The 23110-nt window shown below is 57.8% G+C and overlaps 1 protein-coding gene across 2 annotated transcripts in view; it reads right to left on the bottom strand.

The window, feature by feature from the left end:
- The window catches only part of CACNA2D2 (calcium voltage-gated channel auxiliary subunit alpha2delta 2), a 139365-nt gene that overhangs the window by 58409 nt on the left and 57846 nt on the right, over positions 1–23110 (bottom strand). For both annotated transcript variants that reach the window (XM_044253504.1, XM_044253505.1), the window contains exon 3: positions 11025–11141. In XM_044253504.1, coding sequence (XP_044109439.1) covers positions 11025–11141 — 117 coding nt within the window. The remainder of the gene's footprint in view (positions 1–11024; positions 11142–23110) is intronic.

Below are 23110 nucleotides of genomic sequence, written 5' to 3'. Positions count from 1 at the left end.
GGATGTAGCTGTACATCCTCCAGCAGGACAGCTGTGGCTATGAACTGGGCTGTCCCTGCTGTTGGCAGAGCACGGATAGGTCCTTTTTTCTGTTTAAATGCCCCTGACTCCTCTGCTGGCCCCTGGGGTCAGGACCTTCCCACCTGAAGGATGTGCGGGAACTTCAGCCCAGGCTGTTCCTCCACTCCATGGTTCCTACTCCCTAATTCTTGAGCCCTTGGTACTATGGGTGCACAGGAAGGTGCTCTGGGACCCCCAAAAGCCCATGTCTAAAAACCAGCCCCCAGAAGGGCCCTGAGGCCTCCAGTGACCAGAGTCAAAGGTCGAAGATCCATGCTCAGAGGACCTTCAGGCCTCAGAACTCTGGGCAGGAACATGCGCTGATGCTAAACTTGCCTAGGGACACTAAGGTGTAAGTGGGTCTGGGGGGAAGGCCACGCCACCCCCCCAAGGTGTGAGCAGTGCACACCAGCCTCACCTGACTTCCCTCCGGGGAGGGGTCAGCAAACACCTGGGGAAGGAAGTTGGGGGCAGGCAGTGCTGCCTACTTGCTGACAATCCCTGTTGGTTCCTGGGGGTTCAGCCTTCTCACTCCACAGCCTACTCCTGTCCAAGACTCCCTGTCCCTGTAAGCACCACCTTCCCCCATGCCCCTACGCTAACCCAGAACTTGGAGGGTTCAACCTGCTTCCCCTCCCATTCTAACCCAGCAACCATACAGGACTCTGAGCCCCACTCCTACCTGCAGGGCCCCTCCAGCTGTTCTCTCTTCCATCCAGCCTCAGCCTCAGCCCTATTTCTCTGTGCTTCCACGTAACGGGGACCCTTCTGTGAACGTACAGTGAGGTCAAGTGTCAGGGCTCTTCCCTGTGGCCCAAGTCCCTGCCTTGTAACAGCAGTAACCACATGGCACACATGTGTATAAGGGCTGGTCAGGTCTCAGCTCAGACAAGACGCTGAGCAATCCTGCCAGGCAGACTCTTCTCGACTCCATGCCCTGACCCTGTCTCCATGCCCATCTATCTGTCCATTTGCCTGACTGCTGCTGATCCGATAATTAGGAACACGGTGGGGGCGGAGGGAGGGGTAGAGGGGTGGAGCTGGGCCTGGGGAGGGATTCTGCATAGAGATTGGCAAGCCCTGAACTTGGCCTTCAGATGCCTGAAGGCTATCTCTGCCAGGAGTTCCCAAGTTAAGCACAGGGCAGACTGCACTGGTCCCTCTTTGTCCTGCTCCTGGCCCAGGGCTGCCCTTGCTGGTTCCCCACACCTGCCCGACCTAGGCCCAGCTGTCCCATGGGTGAATGGGTGGGTCATAGGTGGGGAGCTGCCCGCTTGCCTACCAACTCCAACCACCCAGGGAGGGGGCTGAACCCAAGGCACCTGGGCAGCTGGAGGAGAGGGCCTCATCCCCTCGGCTCCAGCTGGTGTTGACACAGCAAACATGCTTCGACTCCCATTCGCCGAGGCACAGAGTGGGCAAACACAGGAAGGCTGGAACAAAGGGCCCGACAACCGTGACCAGCCTCTCAAACAAGGGACCCAAGGCCTGTGCCAGGAGGCAGGAAGCGTTAAGCAGCTTGGACAGTGTGGTCCACAGCAGTGGAAGCTAGGGATGGGTCCTTGATGAGGCATCCAGAGTAGGGAGGCCGGCACAAAGGCTGACAGTCCAGGGTTGGTCCCAGACTAGGCACAAACCAGTCCTGCCCATGGGGTCCATCCCACGTGTATACTTTCTCAAATCGGCGTCACCGAGGCCTGGGAGTAAACTCTGATGACAGATCTGTAAGGCCATGCTTGTTGTTCCTCTTGTATAGGTAGGGAACTGAGGCTCAGAAAAGGAGATCTGCCAAGGGCTTGGTGTGCTACTCAAGGGCAGAGTGGGAGCTGCTGCCCAGCAGCGCTTCACACCCCTGAACCTCGGCCACCTTCTGCTCTGGGCCCAGTTGCGTGCATCATGAGCCGCTGCATTTTTAGGGGGCACTCCCAGCCAGAGGTTCCTTTGGGGGCAGTGCTAGGTCAGGACTGTGCAGGTTGTGGTTGCTAGGTGAGCTTTCATCTAGACTGCCAGCAATGGTGACTCTCCTGGGCACAGCCATGCATGCCTTTGCCTCAAGAACCCCTCATGGTGTCCGTGTGCACACGGTGCAGAGCCAAGGCCCCAGGCAAGATGCTCCGTCACCATGTCCCTGCAGAGGTCGCGGCACGGGGATGTGCGTGCACCCTCTCTACCTCTGGTCTATCCTCTGCTGCGCCTTCTTACTTGGAGCCTCTTCCTCTGCCTGCATCTCCAGCAACCCCCGCAGCCCTACCCCAGGTCCCCTAAGCCTGGGCAGTGTCCACACTTTGTGGCATGGGTCATATCACTGTCACCTTCGGCAGATGGCAGTCCTCAAGGGAGGGGCCCCACAGGTCTGTTCCCCCATCTCTGTACCTGGTAACCTAGTATGGTGCTTGTATACAGCGGGTGCTCAGCATGGTAAACAGAGGCTGAAAAAAGCAAAGCGCTCTGGAGATGACTGGTATCTCATGACACAAAGCCAGGATCACCTGACCTCCTCCAGGAAAACCTTAGGGGACACTCCCAGGGTCACCATGGCACCAGAAGCTGCTCCAGCCCTCTGGGCTGGGTCCAAGGCACCAGGCCCTCCCTGCCAGCAGCCCTGTGAACCGGCTCACTTCCCCGTTAGGTACTCACTGCCAAATCGGAGGCATAGGTCCCTATTTATTTTAAGCCATAGAAAATGGGGTGACATAGGAACTGGCCACTCCCAGAGCTGCTGCACTGTGAAGGGGCCATGCTTACAGATGTGCAGCTACCACTCCAGAACTCGGGGGTGAACCCTGCCCCCCGCCTCCGTCGCCTCTCCATCCCCTCTCCCCTCCAGTGGAAACAGCCATGCATGGGCTGCACCTGCTGGGCTCCCTTCCCAGCCCACAGCGCTCCGGCGGACTCAGTCTGACTCACTTCCGCTCCCTCTCACGTCAGGCCAGGCCTTGGCTCCTTCCTTCTTCCCTTGCTGCACCTCTCTGGTTCTACCAGCTCAAGCACTGCCACCTCCAGGTTGTCTCCTTAGACTCACCCCTCCCATGGCAGCTGTTCTGCACGTTAGGACCTCCTCGTGGCTTGTCTGTCTGCTCCCAGTCTGGGGTCCAAGAGGGGGACTAGCTGGGCCACGGGCTTGCCCTGCCTTAGATGCACTCTCCCTCCCCCAGCCCTCGTACTTGAGGATTTCAGAACAAAGGGCCAGAAGCTATTAAAACTCAATTAAATTTCTCACTACTCTGATCCTGAATTAGACTGGTTTGTCCCTGTGGCACCTACAGGCCCTTTTCCTCCACATCCAAGCCTCTGCCCTACGTGGCCAGCTGGGACCCCCAAGTGGGGGAGGGCAGAAGCAGGAGAGGATCCTCCCTCTGTGCAGGCTTCTCTGGGGGAGTGGAATCCAGTGTGTCTCCCTCCAGCTGACCACCCCACCCCGAGGCCTAGACTCCCTGTCCTGTGGCGGTCAGGTTGCAGCGGTGTTAAAAAGGGAACTCAGGGGGCGCCTGGGTGGCTCAGGGGGTTAAGCCGCTGCCTTCGGCTCAGGTCAGGATCTCAGGGTCCTGGGATCGAGTCCCGAATCGGGCTCCCTGCTTAGCGGAGATTCTGCGTCTCTCCCTCTGCCTGCCGCTCTGCTTACTTGCACTCTCTGTCAAATAAATAAATAAAATCTTAAAAAAAAAAGAGAGAGAGAGAGAAGGGAACTCAGGGCAGTGGCTCCCAGCCTGTGCTTGCAGGCCTCTTCACCCCAGAGACCCTCTATAGCTGTCCTGTGTCCGACAACAGAGGTCTCGCCCTGAGGCCCTTGCCTGTGCTCTGCACCCTGAGAGGCAGAACCCTGATATCTCCTTCCCCTTTGCTCTGGCTCTGTCTGCTTCCTCCAATCCTCTGCTTCCTCCTCGGGAGTGCTGGGAGAGGCAGGCACACATACTGGGTCGGGGTGGGGGGGGTTGGGGGTGGCGGTGGGAAATCTTGACCTCATCTGTAAAATGGTAACTCTGCTCTACGGTGAGTGGAGACTGGCTCCACACCTAGGGCCAGACCGGGGGCAGCGGGCAAGTCTGCCAAATGACCCAGTGAGCAGGGCCCCTGGTTGGGCAAGGCTGATACCCCCTGTGGAGAGAGATCTGGGCCTGGGGTGCCTTGGCGAAGGTGTCCCCACAGAAGGCAATCCATGCTGGTCAGGGCAAACAGGATGCTGAGCTCCCTGGTCTGACCCATGCGCCTTCAGATTCCTCCGACCTGCAGCCACGAGGGTGAGCTCAGCAGCAGGGCCCGGGGGTGTAAGGCTGACCCAGCAGGCTCTGTGGATCTCAGGGGCATTGCACCCCAGGCCCCCAGACCCCTTGGCCAGCAGATGTTGGGGAATGGTCACAGCTCTTCTGACCCTTCTTAAGGCCCCTATACCTTGGAGGAGGAGCCAGGAGAGGGGCCCCCTCTACAGGGGCAATCCCAGGGACCAGGACAGCCTGGTCCAAACACACAGCTTAGCCTTTCCTGAGGCCTGATAGGCCGAGCCAGGCCCTCATCTGACCACCACCAGCGAGGGCTTGCAGGAGGAGAGGAGGAATGAGGTTTCCCCTGAGGACCCTGTGGCCACACCCTCTCCGCACCGTCTCTCTCTCGTCTCTCCCTTGTCTCCCTCTTCGTTTCCAGGGAGGTTGCTGAGCCTGGAGGCCTTCGAGGGGCTTCTGGGTTGTTGGCCAGCTGGTGGGGATGCACACAGGGGAGGCCATCCCTGCAGACACGTCCACCAGTTGCTGGAGCAGCATGTCTTCGTCCAAGGCTCATGCTGAGTCCCAGGACCCGTGGGGGTGTGTGCAGGGACAGCACAGCAGATCACCCTCCCTCCCTCACACATTCAGGCCGCCTCCTCAGAGCAGCTCCCGCCGAGCCCTGCTCCTGAATGGTCACCCTCTCTCTCCTGGGTGCTCACTGCTGCCCCGGGGCCCTGCCTTTGCTTCCTCGATGGGCACCTCTCTCGCCGCCTCCCTGTGGGAAGTGGGGGTCCCCAAGGGTTCCCACGTAGGGCGCCCATTCACTCATTCAGCGCTCCCCCCCATCCCTGGGGGCCCCAGGTGGCTCCTCTGGGTGGCACTGGCCCCTTGCCAGGAAGGAGCAGCGCTGTTTGGGTGAGGGGAGAATAATCAGCTGTAAACGTCGCAATCAGGGAGAACGGGCTGCTCAGGCCCCCGGCGCCCACGCGTGCGCCTAATTGGCTCCACGTGCCTGCGCCTCGTTTCAAGAGCAGGAAAGTGGAAGGGTCAAGATCTCTTAATGTTCATAATGAAGGGGAGGCAGAAGCCACTGCCGGCCCCACATAAATACCTTTTAATTGCGCCAAGCAGGGTGGGCGGAGGCAGCCCACGCTGAATCCCCTGCCCTGTCTGTCCCCCATGACGGGGGTCCTTTACAGCTTCCCCAGTCTGGAGTCGGATCCCAGCTGCTGACCTCCAGCCAGAAAGCAGAGCCACGGTCCCGGTACCTGTTCTCTGAATGTTCCTGAGGCTCCTACTCTGGGCCAGGCCTCTTTCAGGCCTTCTCCTTTCAGGGCTGATCTGCTCATCTGACCCCCTCAGCAATCGGTACATGAGTGGATCCAGGTCTGAACCAGCCTTCAGGTCTCTCTCATCGCTGAATTCCCTGCCTTCCCCCCAAATCCTTGCTGCCTCCTCCAGGCAGCCCCAAGCTCACTTCTACCCTCTTAAACTGAAAGGATCTTCCTCCTGCTGAGGCTTCTCCATCCAGGTTGCACCTCTTTGAGGTCCCCACGGCCCCTGCTTCTGGGCTATCTATTCCCCAAGGCTGCATCTCTCCCATTAGACGGTGATTCTCAACTGCGGGTGGGGCTTTGCCCCCAGGGGGCATCTGGTGAGATTTGGAGACATTTTTGGTTGTTACAGCTGGGGGAGTGGTGTACTCCTGGCATCCAATAGGTAGAGGGCAAGGATACTGCTCAGCACCCCAAAACGCGCAAGGCAGGCCCCACAACAAAGAATTACCCTGCTCAGAATGTCAGTCATGCCCACAGAGAGAAAGCCCTCCTTTCCTGGAGACTTGGAAAGAAAGCTGCAACTGAGGAGGGTGGGGTGGGGGGGGTGGTCCTCTCCACAGCTCTGGGGCACTCCCTGGTCCCCTCCCTGGCCCATTGCTCCCTTTCCTCTGAGCACCCAGCCCCAAGCCCAGTTCCTGAACAGACCTGGCCACACTGCCAACAATGCATCAGTTTAACTGGGTTAAGTGGCCATTAGCAGCGAAAGCAGGGCGGCTGTGTGCGGAAGGGTTTTTAATTTTACTCTTAAATGATGCTTGCTCTCCAGAGAGGCAATGGAGGGTGGGAACACTGCCTGCTGGAGCCCCCAGATCCAAGGCTACAGCTGCACCGCCCCCTTTGTCCCATCCATCCCGGCCTCCCGGGGCTGGGCAGGGTGGGGTGCTCAGGGTCTCTCTCCACTGTGCAAGGAAAAAACCTGTGGGGGCAGGGACCTCCCCAAGGTCACTAGGTCATCTCAGAGCAAGCCCCTGTCAGAGGAGGCCAGAGCCCCATCCCTTCTTCCCTCAGCCCCGCCCTCCCCTTGTAGTCAGTCAACGCCATGCCACCAGTGGTAGCACAGATGAGGGCAGCACCGGGGGGCAGTATGTGGGGTCTGAAGCCTGACTGCCCAGACCTAAAGCCCAAATTTGGTGTGAGACCTGGGGCCAGTGGCTTAACCTCCTGGGGGCTCAAGTTCCTCAAATATAAAATGGGGATAAGATACCCTTGGCTTATAGAGAGGATTTGGAGAGATCTGGAATGTTCTGGCTTATCTTAGGCGATGCACTTGGCAGGCCCTAAGAAAGCGGCCAATAACCATGGGAGAGAATTATTTCTGCCCATTTTCAGGGAAACGTTCTGACCTCTGAACTTACACAGAATCATCTGAGGAGCACTGAAAACTATTGAAGCCTGGGCCCATCTCTGGAGAATCTGAGGTATTTGGTTTGGGTCAGGGCCCGGGCGTCACAATTTAAAAGCTCCTCGAGCGACTCCAGTGTTCAAGCAGGTTTTAAAAAACGCTGCATGAAGACAAAGGTGCAAAAGCACAGCATGTGGAGAGGTCTCTGCCCTGGGGACAACGGGCCGTACCCAAGGTGGAGTGTGGGGCAGAGCTGAAGGGCCAAGGTCTCTAGATCCTGGGTTTCTAAAGCCAGACCTCTCCACGGCCTCTGGCTGGTTTGAAATTAGAGGTAAGAGGGTCTCCCCAAGAGCAGGCTTCTAGCCACATTCATGTCCCTTGGTGCAGTGGACTTGCACTTCCCATTCTCTGGGACAACGAAGAGACAACTAAGCCACAATACCCACAGCTTCACCCCGGAGAGGAGGCTGGAGGCCCCTGCACTGATGTCACTCTTCACCTTATCAAGGCTGTGTTTCGGGGTGCCTGGGTGGCTCAGCAGGTTAAGCCTCTGCCTTCAGCTCAGGTCGTGATCCCAAGGTCCTGGGATCGAGTCCTGCATCGGGCTCTCTGCTCAGAGGGGAGCCTGAGCTTCCCCCCTCTCTCTGCCTGCCTCTCTGCCTCTTGGTGATCTCTCTCTCTGCGTCAAGTAAATAAATAAAATCTTAAAAAAAAAAAAAAAGGCTGCATCTCCTTCTGCAGCCTCTCCTCTAAGCCATAGAGCAGAGATGCCAGGGATGGTGCTAAGGATGGCCCAAGCTCTGTGGACACTGGGTTTTCTTTGTGGCCTTTATAAACCAGAACCAGGTACTTCTGTGAGCCCAGAAGTACCGGGCAGGGATGGTTTCATGTCCCTATTTCACAGAGGAGTATACTAAGGCCTGGGACAGGACTAGACCAAGTGCTCAATGAGGGGCAGGCACAGGGCCTGTCCTCCCCCTGTCCCCCCAGAACCGCCTGGCTCGCAGTGGGCCGTGAGTGAACTGGAGGACTCCTGGAGGAAGAAATACAACCAGGAAGAAATGACCTTTCAGAGAGAGGGGCTGTGTGTCAAGGCCCCAGCAGGGAGTATAGCAGAGTCCTGGTTTAAGTCCATCTCTGCCTCCACTGTGCTGTAAGAACTCAGGCATCTCCCCTCCCCCACTCCTGGGACTCAGGACCCTTAGAAAGTGGGCCCTGGCTGAGAGGACCCTTCTCCCTGGGCAGTATAAGTCACAAGACAGCTCCCCTCTGTGTGTCCAAAGCTGAGGCCCAGCGGGTTTCTCGGACTTGAGAGTGCTGGTTGCCTGTGCTGCAAGGCCCCTGACCTGGCCTGCTCCTGCCTGACTCTCGACCCCATGAATCACCTTGTGCAGCTTGGAGAAACTCGCAACAAACATCTGATTGTCCCTGATTAGATGAGACCGTGAACTTCCGCCCAGTGTTGCTCAGACTCCTCTTTGCAAGCCCCGAATTAAAATTCCAGACCAGAGCAAGAGGCTTTAAATTGGATTACTGGATGGGGTCCAGGGAAAGAGGAACAATGCAGTGGGGGGTGAGGGGTCCAGCCCCCCACATCCCTGCCTCCATAAGCATTCAGGCTGCAAACAAATGTGGGAAAGGAGGAGAGAAGGGCCAGAACTTGATTAAAAGCAAATTTAAAACATAATTAAGACCAAAGATCATCCAGAACAATTAGGTCCAAGGCAGGGGAAGGATGGTTGTCCTTTGCTTCCTCTGGGGATATGGACAGAACCATCTTGTGGGCCAAGAGCCAGGAGCACTGCAGGAGGGGGGAGCTCGTGGCCAGCAGGATGCTGGGCAGGTAAGGGCTGCCGTGAGAGTGGCCTGTGTCAGACATACACATGGTGAGTACCCCACCAGTGAAGGCCCTATTCCATCATTTGTCTGTTGAGAGTAAGTTGCATTTGGCACTAACAGTGGACCAGGCCACGGGCTAGGCTGCAGATGCGGGGGGCGGAAGGAGAGAGCCATCTGCCCTGCCTTATGGGGTGGGGTACAGCATGTGGGGTATAGGTAGAGTGTTGGGATCAGAACCCAGGCCTTGAGTTCTCCCTCCCTGCCAGGCTGTCAGGGTTGATTGTTTGTCTAGGAGTTGGGGGAGGAGCTTGGGGAGGGACCCCAGTGCTGTAGTGCCCAGAGAGGATGGGCAGGGGGCTGGGCCCTGGGCTCCACGAGTGGGGCGTCTGTCCTAAAGCTGGGGTGGGCAGCAGGTCTGAAGGCCCAAAGGATGCCTTTTCCTGAATTTATCAGACGATTTCAACTCAAGTTCAGGGCTGGGGGCCTGCACTTTGTAAACTGGAGCAAAGCAAGGAAGTAGCAGGCGAATGAGGAGTCTGGAATGAATGGGACAGAGGGAGGCAAAGAGAGGAGAGACAGGAGAGGACAGGCCCAGTCCTAGGAAAAGCAAGGAGCGGAGATAATGTGCTGAGTGGATGGGCTGCAAGGTGTTTCTCACAAGCAGGAGAGACACTCTTGGGCCACCCCTCCCCCCCCACCCCACTCCAAGGGACTGCTGTCCCAGCTAAAGGCTGGGCTTCACTTCCACCCCATGGCAGTTCCTTTCTCCAATGGTCTCCCCCACCTGTGATCAGGAAATCCCGAACCCGAAAGTCAGGCTGGGCTGGGCTGATCCCAGCTCCAAGTCGTCTGGATCCACACTGGGTGGGAAGCCGTCAAGGTCCACTTCCTCTGGGCCTCTGGTCCCAGAATGCCAGCCTCTCGCTGTTCTGTGATTTCAGGTCACACAGGATGGGAAGGCAGGGGACCTCAGGGGACAGCGGGGCCCAGCTCCTGGGGAAAGGGGTCCTAGTTCTCTCCTGGGGCTTGGATGTGGTGGGTGTTTGGGCTAGGTGATTGCACTGATCTGACCCAGCCAGGCCCCTGGCCTGAACCTGGTCATGGCTTGTGTGGACTTCCTCATCCTTTTTTGTAACTAGTTTTACTGAGACACAATTCACATACTGTAAAATTTACCCACATAAAGTATATAATTCAGTGTTTTGTTTCGTTTTTTTAGCACAGAGTTGTGTCACCATCACCACAATCTAATTTTAGAATATGTTCATCACCCCCAAAAGGAACCTTTTACCCATTAACAGACACTCCTTATCCCCCTTCCTTCCCGCCTCCCTTCCAGCCCTAGGCAACCACTAATGTACTTTCCATTTCCATGGATTTGCCTATTCTGGACATTTCACACAAATGGGATCACACAATAGGTGGTCTTTTGTGGCTAGCTTCTTTCACTTAGTGGAATGTTTTCAAGTTCATCCGTGTCATGTGTATCACTACTCCTTTCCTTTTGATTGTACTCCTTCTTTTGGCACAGGCTGGGGCTGGGGCAGTGGCGCTGTGCCTCTGATGGTGGGGGCAGCTTGGGCACTCTCCCTCACCTACTGCACAAGCCCCCCAGGGCAACCTTGGAGCTCCAGAAGTCCTCCCACCCAGGGGTGGGTGGAAGCCAAGAGGGGGTCTGCTGGCTTCATACAACTCGTTCATGCAGCCTAGAAGGGTTTGCCAACTCACAGAATGGCAGCACCCTTGAGCTGATAGGCACAACCTCTCCAAGATTAGACAGGGAGACTGGACTCAGAGGGAGGCAGAGAAACATTCAAGGTCATGGGCAGAGCAGGGGCTTCAACCCCTAGCATCACAGGGCTCCAGCATTCGCCGTGGGCCATTCAGGGCCACTCCACACTCCCTCCCACCACAGCTGCAGCCCACCCTCCCAGCTACCAGCAGGTGCTTCCCCAGGGCACACTCAGAGCAGAGGAATCAGAGGATTCTAAGACTGCCTGGGTCCCATCTTCATGCCCACATAAGGCCCCCAAGACCCCAGATCATCTTTATGGAGACTCTTCCTGATATAACTATCTGCTCCTGCCCTAGCTGCCCATATCCAGGCAGGCACTGCCCTGCCTCTGACGGCCCAGCCTGAATTCCAAGGGCCAGGAGGGCCGTATGGTCACATCGGGCCAGGACATTGTCTGGGCCACGCAGGGCCCCTCCCCCTGGCCCCCCCCTCAACCCCACACCAGCACCTACCTTCAGAGCCTGCACCTTCCTGTCCAGCAGGCTCTCGATGTCTCCTGCCACCTTTTCCACCAGCTTCTGGGGCTCATTCTCCTGCACCTCAAACAGATTCCGGTTGTCCTTGTAGATCTAGAAGGAAGCAGGAGTCGGGGTGAGGCTAGGGCAGTCCCCCATTCCCATGCCACAGCACCCCGCATATCCTCTCTGCCCAGTACGGTCCAGCCCTCGGCCCCACCCCAACTCTGGCCCTGGCCACTTAGAGAGCATGGATGTCTGTGGGCTGGGCCCAGTGCCCTCCTGAACTTGAAGGAAGGCTCCTGTCGCAGATTCCACAGCTAGCCCTGATTGTGGTTGGTTGGACAGGGTTGTCACTGCCTTCTCTGGACTTGGGATTCCTCCCCCAGGAGGCAGAAGCAACACCCCTCTGGCGAGTTTGGAGCTGAGGGCAGCAGAGGCGGAAGGGTGGGCTGGAGAGGAGGCAGGGTGTGTGCGTGGGGGGAGAAGGAACCAATAAGCACACATTGCATACCACATGCCTGCTGACACGAAGACACTGCCACACTCACTATACACACCTACACACCCACACATGCATCAGAAACACCTAGCCACTGCTCCCCAAGGACTCAGGCATCCATACTGTTTTTTGCGGGTGCTGCCCCCAGGCACTTACAGAATTGTAGAGGAACCCTGGGCACCCCCAGGGGCTCCTCTGTTATTCAGGGCACAGAATATGGGGGCGGAGACAAGGGGTAAAGGCCTGTGGGGAAGACAAATCGGCCCTTCTCTCCTCCTTGGGGACTGGGTCTGTGCACATGTGCACATTGGGGTGTAAAGCTGACAGTTTGCTTCTGCATGTGTGAGTGTGTGTGTGTTATGGCTCAATACACACCCATCTGCGCACACGGGCCTGGGTGTTGGGGGTGGGATGGGGTAGGGCCTCTAGATGCCGCCTAGGGCTTCTGCGGGAGTCGAGGAAGTGAATTCAGTGGGCCTCTTTGTTCCAGGCTAGGGTCTTGGGTGTGTGCACGTGTGTAAGTGTGCGCATCATATACCCCTGCCTGTGTCCGTCCAGATGACCCCAGGAGGTCTGTTCCCCAAGCTGACTCCTTCACTGAGGTCACATGACACCACCGAATGGGTGCCACTGGGCTGTGCCATCGGGCTGTGTGCGGAGGGACGCAGAGAGACAGAGAGAAGAGGTGATGAGGAGGAGATAAGGAGGTGGGAGAGGCAGCCGATGAGAGACAGACAGGCAGGCGAGATAAGGTCGGGAGAGTGACAGCAAGACGTGGAGGAGATAAGGCCTCCAGCAGCGGATGGGTGGGGGAGGTGGGGGACGAGGCGTGCCCAAGCCCAGCCCTGCCACCCAGCCAGTGCCCAGCAGTCCAAGGGTTAAAGTACCACACAAAGCCGGCTCAGGCAGTCTCCTCCTCCTGCCGCCCCCCATCCCTCCCAGCTTCTCTTTTCTTTTTGTCCTTCTCTTAGAACAAAATAATTTGTGGTGAATTCGCTCCTTCCCACAGAGCAGTGGCGATTAGAGGGCGAGGCGTGAGGCCTGGACTCAGGGCAGGGAGGAAGGGGACCCCACGTAGGCACCAGGGCCAGGCTGCTCCCTGGGCTCCCTGGGTCATGCCTTAAGGCAGAAGCCCCCAGATGGAGGCAGTGATGGAGACAGAGATCAAGGAGGGGCCTGAGCCTGGGGGGGGGCCAGGGGTGTCACTGAGAAATGTGGGGAGGAGGCTGGAGACCAATGCCCTCTGCTGGGGGAAACTGAGACTCAGAAACAAGAAAGGACAGATCAAGGCCATTTGACCCCAAGTGGCAAAGCCAGGTCCTTCATCCTCCCAGACTTCTCCTTCCCAGGTTTTAGGACTTGAAAGATTGACTGACTGACTGATTGATTTACAGAGCATGAGTGGGAGGGACAGAGGGAAAAAGAATGTCAAGATGATGCCACACACTGTGTGCAGAGCCCTGCACGGGGCATGATCTTACGACCCTGAGATCAGGGCCTGAGATCACAACCCGAGCCAAAACCAAGAGTCGATCGCTTAACCTACTGCACCCCGTCAGATTTCAGGACTTTAAAAAATATACCCTTTCCCAAGCATGGGCTGCCGCTCGGGGGACAGGGGACGTGTTGGAGGCCCTGTCTCAGCCACACTGGTGGAAGCCTCTGCCAAGTGCTCCCTTGGCCCACTTGCACCAGCAGGGGGCGCAGCTGCCTGGCTTCTCAGGGCAGGGGATGAAGTTCCCACACTTGACTCCCCTGTCAAGGTCATTCCCGGGTGTCCCAAACAGGGCTGTCCACAGCCTTGGCAGCCCCTGATCAGAGCAGACTTCTGGCAGCTCTCCTCCGGGGGCCCAGGAGTTCCTCCCCACTGGGTCCAGGGTGCCCCTGCAAATTGGCATGGTGCCTGGGCCAGGGCTCAGGGCCCCCAGAGGGAGTGGGTCTCCAGGTATCAGGGTCATACCCCAGGGCTCTGAAAGGCAGCATCAGGGCTTGAAAGCAGGCACCCTGCCAGGAGTCATCTCATCTCTGAAGCTCAGTGTCTGATTTATGAAATGAGAGACCAGCAGTCCCTGCTTTGCAGGCTGATGGAGGACTGCAAGGATCCTATGCTATTGTCGCTACTGCTATTGTTGGAGATCACCAGAATTCTGCAGAAGGAATCGCGTTCCTCCCTGCCTCCACTCGCCCTGCTGGATCTGCACACTAAGGACCTGAAGCCATTGGCTTCCACTCCTGGGCAGACAACTTCTGTCTCCTGGGGTTGGCCCACCTCCAGCCTTACCTTCCTCCCAGGCCTCCCTGGACAGCCCCTCTCCAGCCACCCTGTCCTTGTCTCCAACACCTCAGCCTGAGCCCTGGAAGTGACAACAGAGGGGCCTAGACACAGGGATGCCACTGATAACAGTACAGCCAAGGCCAGCTCTCTTCCAACTTTCCCCAAGTTCGGGGCCTGTGTGTAATGGACCCTTGGAAAATGCATATGCCCAATTTCATGTTCAAGAGCAGAGCTCTGGGGCCAGCCAGACCTGGTCTGACTCTTGTATGCCTGCCTGCAGCTATGCTACCTCTTGGAGTCTGGGGCTCTATCTGCCAAACTTTTTCCCTGTCCCAGGGATCCTCTAGGATCGCCCTCTGCTTGACCCTGGTGCCAGCATTTGAGGCCTCTCCCGCCATTGACCTGGCATGCCCCTGCAGGCTTCTGGGTCCCCAACCCATCCTGACACCCACTACCACAGTTTGCTCATGCTGTCCGTGCTTCCCTTCCCTTCCATCCTTCCCTGCCTTTCTAAATCCTTCCTAGAGCAAAGGTGGTAAAATGGGCTAGGAGGCGTTTCTGGGGAGATGAGGGCTAAATCCTAGAGCTTCAAGAGCCGGTCAAGCTACCAGCCAACCCTGTCCCCCAATCCCTTCGATTCACCTCTGAGACAAAACAGCCCTCGTTCCTTCTACCCCAACTGCCTCACCCCTCATAACATTCCCCTGGACTTGTTCCAATTGCCCCTGTCCCCTGGGGTGGGCCATGAGCTGAGCCCCATGTCCCAATGAGACCCGAGGGATCGAGCTCAGCAGATGGCCCAGCGCTGGGAGATAGGTCATTTCTCCACTGATGCTCTCTGAGGAGGTGCTTTCTCCCTGGAGGCCCCACAGGAAGCCTGGGAGAGCCCAGGGCAGACAGCATGGCCAGGGCTAATGCCCCTAGACCCCAGACTCTAGCCCTAGTCCCTGGTCCCAGCTCGGATGTGACAGACAGGCTGGCGTGCACCGGGAACAGGGCCTCGGCCACCGCAGCAGGACTGCATGCCCGCTGGTGTCCTTGGCCCAGCGAGCTAACTGGAAAAACCCAACAGCTCCCACGGCAGCATGGCTTCCGGGGCCCCCACCTCCGTAGAAGCAGCTGGCCTACAGGTTGCGGTTTGACACCAGCTGTGATGGGGGAGGGGCGGCAGGGGCTCCATCCCACAGACAGGGTGAGTAGTAGTGGGCCAGGGCAGTGGACGAGCAGACAAGCTGGCTGGAGCCAGGTGAGCACGTAGAACAGGGAGAATGGGGGAGCTGAGACCCCAAGGGACAATAATTCAGGAGGCAGCTTGCAGCCCCTTGTTCCTAGGGGTCCCTGGCTCCCCTCCCTTGTGCCAGATACCAATGGCCTCCTCCCCTTGAGGGCACCTCCCCCCATCAGTTATGGAGACCTGTCCCCCCATCCCCCCCTCAACGTCACCTCCCTCCCTGCCACCCCCCCCAGTGCTCCCCTTCCCCCCACCCCTGTTGCTGGCCTCAACCCCAGCCTTCTCTCAGTTCTACTGATTCTTTAGTCAAGCACTATTTCTGGCTAGCCTTTCGGCCTAGGGATGTCCAGGGCTTGTGGAGGCCCCAGAACCTCTGCCCAGCCCCCCTGCATCCCTGGGTAGTTGCACATAAAGAGAGGAGGTGAACCCAGAAGGCACGTGGAAGAATGGTGACCTTGGACGGGCAGCACAGGGATCCACACGGGGGCAGATGGAGCCAGCCTCGTCCCCACAGCTCCCAAGCGTCCTGACTGGGAGTGGGGTTGAGTTCTGAGGTACCTGGGAACAGAGACAGGAGACAACGGGCCCCGGAAAGCTGGTGGCGGTGGCGGGGCCTAGCCCTGAGCCAGCACCCAACCTGCCCAGGGAGAGAAGTAAGGTGTGCAGAAAGGGGAGGAAAAGGAAGGTGAGGAGAAGCAGAGCAGGGCAAAGTCGGAAGAGGGAGGATGGTGTGTTGGCTCTGGCCACCCTGGGGCAGATGTTTTCATACTTGACCTCACTGATCCTGGACAACCTGAAGAGGGACTCTTCTGATCATGCCCATTTAGTGGACAGGCCACTGAAGGCCAGAGAGCTTAAGTTCTACAGGAGAGCTCAGATTCGAATTTAATCTGTCTGCCCCAAAGCCCTTGCTTCGGGTCCCACTCTGTGCAGTCTGGTTTTCCATACTTAGTCCCATACTTGAAGGTGAAGGGAGCACAGGGCATCAGCAGGGGCCCTGGGGGGCAGGTTGGGGGGTCACACAGAAGACCTGAGGACTATGGGAGGCAGGAGATCCATTCTGGAGGGGCGGAGGGGTGGACCAGCAAAATCAGCCTGATCAACTAACCAACCACCCAACCCTAGGAGTAAAAACAGGCACGCGTGAGCCTCCTCTCTGCAGCGAAGGTGAACGGGCCCTAATCTCTGGAAAATTAAATCAGAAAGAAAATGGAACGAGAAAGATTTGACACAGGCTGGGCCCTGCTTCTGGCTGTCTCCTCAAACGCTCAGGCAGAGCTCAGTGTTCAGCTAGCTGACTGCCCCAGCATCCTTGCCCCCTCCCACCACCAGGTTCCTGGGCAGGGTACAGACAGGATTACTCCTTCCCCTGGCTTTGTGGGGGAAATCGAGGGTATTGACATAGCTGCTAATCACCCCTGAAGACCATAGGATCGAGGGAGTAGCCGGGCGCCCTGTGGTCCCCTCCCCCTGAGAACACTCGGGATAGATGCAGGACAGGCTGCGGCTCCTGGGCTTTTCCTGAGCTCCACAGCCCAGCTCCTGATGGACAAGGGGAACTGTCCCCCAGTGGGTGCACAAAAACCCCGACCCAGCTGCTCTGGCGACACGCCAGGCCCTGGTCTATGTGTGTGACCGACAGCTCCCTGGGGGGCCGGGGAGTAGCCCCCTCCATCACCCTAGAGCACAGCAAGGGCCCCTCACAGGACATGATCAGTGCACGGGCAGGGGTCGTGGGCCACACGCTGACATGTCCCCCAGCTGCTGATGTTCCCCAACTGTCACGGCAGCCCTCATGCGGCCATGCCACCCTGCCACTGTCCTGCGGTTGCGGGGGGAGCTCGCCAATTAGCCATCTATGGTGTCATGTCACAAGCAGGGTCAGGACATTGTGGTACTGGCTGCCACATGATTAACATTCATATTGAACAGGTATTTCCTGGAATGAACCTCCATTTACGGGAAGTCACAGACACCACGCAGGCCACGCCAATGCGGCCCTGTGTGGGCTCCAGTGGAGAACACGAAGGCGGTGTGGGGGTGGGGAGGAGGGCTCCTGGCCTGGCTTCCAGGAGCAGGTCAGGATGTGGCCCCCCAGATCGGTGGTCCCTTAATTGCTCCACTTCCTCCCCAGCCTTGGCCCCACATCCTCACATTTCTGCACGCCACATTCACGCCACAGGCTCTGCGGTCCTCTTAAGCCTGGGGCAGCAGAAATGAACCAGATCTTGTCCCCGCCGTCCTGGGACTCGCCCAGTCATCCAACAACAGCAGAGGGGTAGTGGCAGGGAGAGGCAGGCAGGAGACCCCGGGGATGGGGCTGACCTCCTTGTGATGGGGGGCGTCTGGGAAAAGATTAGGAAGGCCTTACAGGGGAGAGGCTGAAAGGTTGGGTGGGAGTCTGCTGGAGTTGGGGCTGGTGGGGGGATAAGGGGGGTGGGCAGGAGGAGTGGCAGGTGTAGAGGCTGGGAGGAAGGGAAGTCCGTGGGCCCCTTAGCAGCAGGAGTACAGGGGTGTGTGGAGGGCAAAAGGGAGTCTGGCAGTCAGATTCTGAGCAGAAAGGGAGGTAGCCGCCCAGGAGGCTCAGGGGAGGGAGAGTGTGGCCTAGACCATCAGGTGAGAAGGTTCTGGTGGCTCAGTGGCCCCTCAGCCCCCCAGAGGCAGCTGCTAGAAGCTCTCGCCTGCAAATTTGCCTTAGAAAAACTCACAGGGGCACAAAGCCCCGCCGCCACCCCCAGCAACGCCTCCCTGTTTTTAAAGTTAAAGTTTAGTTGACTGTCATCCATTACCGCAATTAGTACATTATGTCTAATTATGCAATTAGTGTAAAAAGTGCACTTGCTGCTGAGAATGGGAAATTACGCTGCCTCGTTACGTTGTAAAATCCATGTCATAAAAAGGCTCAGTCTCTTGTTTTTCAAAAGACACAAAACCCAACACAAAACAATAAACCCAATCCTCCCAGTTGAGCTAGAGCCAGTCTGCGAGGCCCTCCCTGCACTTGCCTCCCCACGCAGACCCCCACCTCTGGAAGGTCGACTGCTCGCCACAGGGCAAGGCCTGAGCCTCCAAGATGGAACGTGTGTAGGGCCCATTCCTGGGTGTGGCCCATCTTCAGCCTCTGAAACAGATGTGAATTTCTAAGCTGACTTTAAAACCACAGTAATCCTGATTATCCATCCATTATTCCAGACTTGACTTGGAGCAAGGCCTCTGCGTGTTAAGGCCTATGTATTTCAGGTGAGAGCAGTCCTGGGGTCGGGGGAGTGGGGGAGGGCATGGCTCCACCCAGCTCCAAGCACAAATCCTTTCTCCAATGTTCCTGAGGGCCCAGGTCTGAGGTTCCTGATGGCACCTGTGATGACGGGGCATTTTCCAGCTTAGGGGAAACTGGAGGAACTTTCCCACACTCCAGACTCCCAAGCCAAGGGAACATCGCCTGGATAGAGAGGGAGCTCCCTGTCACAGGAAGCATGCAAGCGCAGCTTGATGTCAAGGGTGCTGGGCAGGAATTCACTCATGGTCATGTGCAGCTGCTGGTCTCCAGGCTGCTGTTATTAGACAGCAGCTTTCCCACGCCTGTGCACCTATGTGAAGCTTGTAGTCTGTGACTTTCTCCCCTAGGTTCTAGCTCCCTTGGTGGCCAAGCAAATTGTCTGGGGTGGGTGGGAGGTGAGAAAGGAATCTGATAGTGTAGGGGCTTGTCTCGCTATCATAGAGGTGACAGTGCCAGGAGATCTAGTCCATGGGGCTGGGAGGGCATACTCCAGTGTCCCTGACTGCCTGTGTCAGCACTGGGCACCTGTGTATCTCAAAAGGGTGATGCAGGGCCATGGCAACTCCCTCCCAGACAAGAATCTGCCCTGACCTCACAGAGGTGATGCATGATCCTCCCACGGCTGCCACCTCCCAGCTCAGACAAGGTGCTCCCAGAGCCGAGAAGCGGAAACCTGGAGCCCCAGCATCCTAGGGCCCACGGGGCACCAGGGCCCCTGCAACCCCACCCCCCGGAACTGGGCACCTATTAGTTCTGGGTGTGCCCAGGTGTCTGGGTGCTATCCACACCCCAGTGGAAAGCAGCCGGGTTGTGGGGATGGAGGGTGCCTGGACCTTTCTAGAGGGACACCTGTTGCCCAAACACAAGGCGTGGGTCACTGATAGTTCTGGCCCCCAGGCCTTTGTGTACTCACGTGCTCCTGCAGAGCAGGGGAGCATGTCATGGCCCAGCCGCGTGGATACCAGAGGAGAATCTCAGGGTCTCTGTCCCCCAGACTTGGTCCCGGAGAGCCTCAGGAGCAGGGGACGGGAGCCTGAGGTGAATGCAACTGCAGGCAGATCCAGAGCCCCTGCTGGCTGCCAGCCCTGAGCCGGGAGCCACCGGCTGTTGAGGCAGCTGGGAGGGAAGCTGTGCCCAGCACACCAGCCGGCACGGGGGAGTGCGAGTAAACACACCCGCGCTTCCCAACTCGTGTGGCTGGTGTGGGCGCCTGTGTTTATGAGAAACAGGTTGTTTGTGCCAGCGTCTGGGCCCCCTTGCCACCCACCCTGGCTCGGCTTTCTCCCTGTCTCCCCACCGGGTGGGCCCCAGCTTCCTTCCCCCAGGACACCTCAGCCTCTCAGCTACGGAGAGACAGCGAGGGGGTGACAGGCCCTCCCCTCCAGGTGGTGAGCCAGGGCTCAGCGCTTCACCCATGGAGTCGAAACGCTCCTCAAAAGCAGGTATGGTGATCGTCCCCATTTTACAACTGAAGAAACTAAGGCTCTGTCGGCTGGAGATATGGGCTGGAGACTAGGCTGGGGGTGGAGGAGTCCATAACACTGGGCTTCTCAGCTCCAGTCAGCAGATCCAGGTCCCAGGGTCCAAGAATCGCCCCCCCACACTCCTACCCATAAGCCTGGTCACCACTTTGAGGAGCCCTGGCCCAGCATGGCCTTAGATGTGGATCCTGCCCTCAGAGCTGGGGGCACAGCTCCTTTCTTCCACACATGGCCTGGTCACTTGGTCTGCCATTTGGCTTCTTCAGTCCCTTTACCCCTGCGCCTGTCTGGGCCCTGTGAGGCCCCACCTTCTGCCTCTCAGGGGCGAGAGTCCTGGCAGGCCACGGTGCAGGGCTCTGGGAGTCGGAGGGCAGGGGAGCCAGCAGGCTCTTGGTGGCCCAGGGAGGACTCCTGATCATTTCATGGCTCTAGCTGTTATGGAGATCTTATCTAAGTGACTGTCCCTCAGTCCAGAGTGTCAGAAACTTACCCCCATAAACACCCCCATGAGATGGGTTTGAGGCTAGCCCCAAGGCACAGAGCAAAGGACAAAGCCCACTTTCTCTGCCCACATCACCTCCATTCCACCCTCTCAGCAGGGCCTGGGACAGGCCTCTCAGGGACCCCAGATGGCCCGACACCGATCTTGTCCTGCGGGTCCTCAGGCAGGCTTCCTGGGAAGGGGGGCGCGGGCCCACCTGATTTTTCTTTATCCGTCCCCCTCCCTGACCTATGACAAGGGCACCAGGAGGTGCTCAGCAGCTGGGCGGCTTCTTATCTCACAGACGAGGAAACTGAAGTGGCAAAGAGTCGGAATCTGTCCCAAGGGGAGCCCTTCCCGTCCCCGGAGCCCCCTCCACTTGCAGCAGAGAATGGCTAAAAAGCTGTGGCCCGAATCCTGGCCCTGCCCTTTACCAGGCGTGTGGCTTGGCCTGAGCCTTCGCCCTCGGCATCTGCACAGCCTTGAGTTGCCTCAGCCAGGCCTTGGGAGTGTTCCCTCAACAATGAAAGGTCAAATGCAAGGTGCTGCTGGCTTCTCGTGGGGCCTCTTTCCAGGGCTGCTCCCAAAGCCCTCACAGATTTCCCTGCCCCACGCTGTCCTGCAGGGCCAGACTTTCCAGGCCTTGCAGGCTGGAAGTCTGCCCTTTGCTCCTGAGACTGGCTGCTGAAGGCGTCGCCAAATAATGACAGCAGCAATCACAAGGAGAGGCCCTCAGGCCAGCTGCTTTTGTGAAAACATGAGTCAGGTATAGGGGAGAAAGATGGAGACAGAACTGAGGCTGGGAGGTAGCTGTGGCCTCCTGTGGTATCAAGGGACCGTTTGGGGGCACTTGATGGCTCAGTGGGTTAAAGCCTCTGTTTTTGGCTCAGGTCATGATCCCAGGGTCCTGGGATCGAGCCCCGTATCGGCTCTCTGCTCAGCGGGGAGCCTGCTTCCCTTCCTCTCTCTCTGCCTGCCTCTCTGTCTGCTTGAGATCTCTGTCAAATAAATAAATAAAATCTTTAAAAAAAAAAAAAAGGGGACCATTTGGGGGCAAGGTCACCGCAGGGTCCTGCCCCATCCCTGTGCACACGCTGTAGCTCCAGGTACACACGCCAGACCTCGTGGACGAGCTCACACACACACACCGACCTCAACACATTCGGGCCCAGTGCCCCAGAAGCTGCTCGGAACCTTGCCAGGCCTAACACTTAGACTCATAGAGAAAGCACCACAGCCTGGATGGACCCACTGGCTGTCAGATGGGTGAGGCTCTGTGGGTTTCCATCCGTACCTCAAAAGGTGGTCTGCAGCCATCTGATACGTTCTAAGCAGTGAAGCTTCCCTGGCCCCAGTTGGCTGGGGCTACCTGAAGGTCGTGGTCCTAAATCCCGCTGATGGACACGGCCTTGGAGAGGTTCCTAACAGCAAGGGTGCTGGGCCTTGTGGCAACAAGGACATGGCTGACGGAGAGTGGCTTCTAGATCTGGTCCCTAGGAGGGTCACAGTGCTCAAGTGTCGGGTGCTGCTGACAAGGCAGAGGGGGCCAGAGCCGAGCAGGACCCTGTGCGCTGTTGAGTGTGCAAGTGAGGGTACGAGGAAGCAAGCCGTGCCGGGCTATCTTACCCACACCCTGCATCAGCGCCTCCCAACCCCATCTCTGTCCTTCCCCTTGTTTTTCTTTTATTTTTCTCCTACTTCCAATTTATAGGCTCTTCTTGAATTTTATGTATCTTTGTAAGTGCCCTAAAATCTTCTGTTGTGTATGTCAGAAGCATACCTAAACAAACGGTATTTGGGCAACGGAGGCCATGCACACGCTGGAGCAACACCGAGGACAAGCACATACCAGGGACGCGTGTGCACCAAGGACACGCACAAGCTGGGGACACACACCAGAGGGGACCCCTTCTCTCCCATCATTTGGACAGGGAAATTGCAGATTTTCACCACACGAGGGTTTCCCCGAGCGAGGGGGCTGGTGATCTCCATACCCCTCTGAGCTGGGCACTCCTGAGCCCGCCTGGCCCCTCTCTGCCCCTCCCCGCATTGCACTGTGGGTTGGGAGGGCCCAGCTCCAGGCTCTCTCCGTGAGTGTGAGAACCCAGCGGCCACCAGGCCCCGTGCCTATCTTCATGAGTCCGCACGCAGTGTTTGCCGTGCAAACGAACTGTGCAAACAGGACCAGGTGCCCGGCTACACTGGCGAGCACCATGAGGGCCCTTGATCTGAACAGCCAAGAACTTGCAAGTGAGAGTGCTGTGCTTGGGGGAGGCAGATGCTGTGTCTGGACTCCCACTCCAGGTGGGCCACCTCCTCGGTACCCAGCTTTGGGGGCTACTTGATGGGTTGAGGACCGCCATCATTTTATGGGGGCTGAAAACGCTGCCCACACCAGTGGGGCCTGTGCGGGCATCCATGCTGGCCATCCATTGTGTCGAACCCTCACAAGCCCTAGTTGTTGCCCCCATTTCACAGACAAGGACGCTGAGGCACAGAGTAATTGGTGGAGCTGGGATTCAATGACTGCTACACAGACTAAGCACAGGCTGGGGCAGCTTCCAGACCCCTCTGGTCTCCACTCCATGGGAAGCTGTGACCCTCCGCAGCCCCAACCCTGCCTCCCAGGCCTCCTCCTCCAGGAAGCCTTTCTGAATGCCCCTTCAGCTATGTCCCTGGGGCCTCTTGCCTGGGGCTACAGACATCAGTGGGGGTCAGCTAACCCAGGTGCAAACCTTGCCCTGTTTTAAATGTTCGGGGAGAGCTCATCATTCAGAGGCACCTGGGTGAACCCTCACGGAAACTGCAGCCCCTTCAGGACAACAAGTCCCTAATT

Source organism: Neovison vison, chromosome 6 (assembly GCF_020171115.1).
Source record: "Neovison vison isolate M4711 chromosome 6, ASM_NN_V1, whole genome shotgun sequence".
NCBI classification, from domain to species: Eukaryota; Metazoa; Chordata; class Mammalia; order Carnivora; family Mustelidae; genus Neogale; species Neogale vison.
This window is presented reverse-complemented; position numbering and strand designations above follow the sequence as displayed.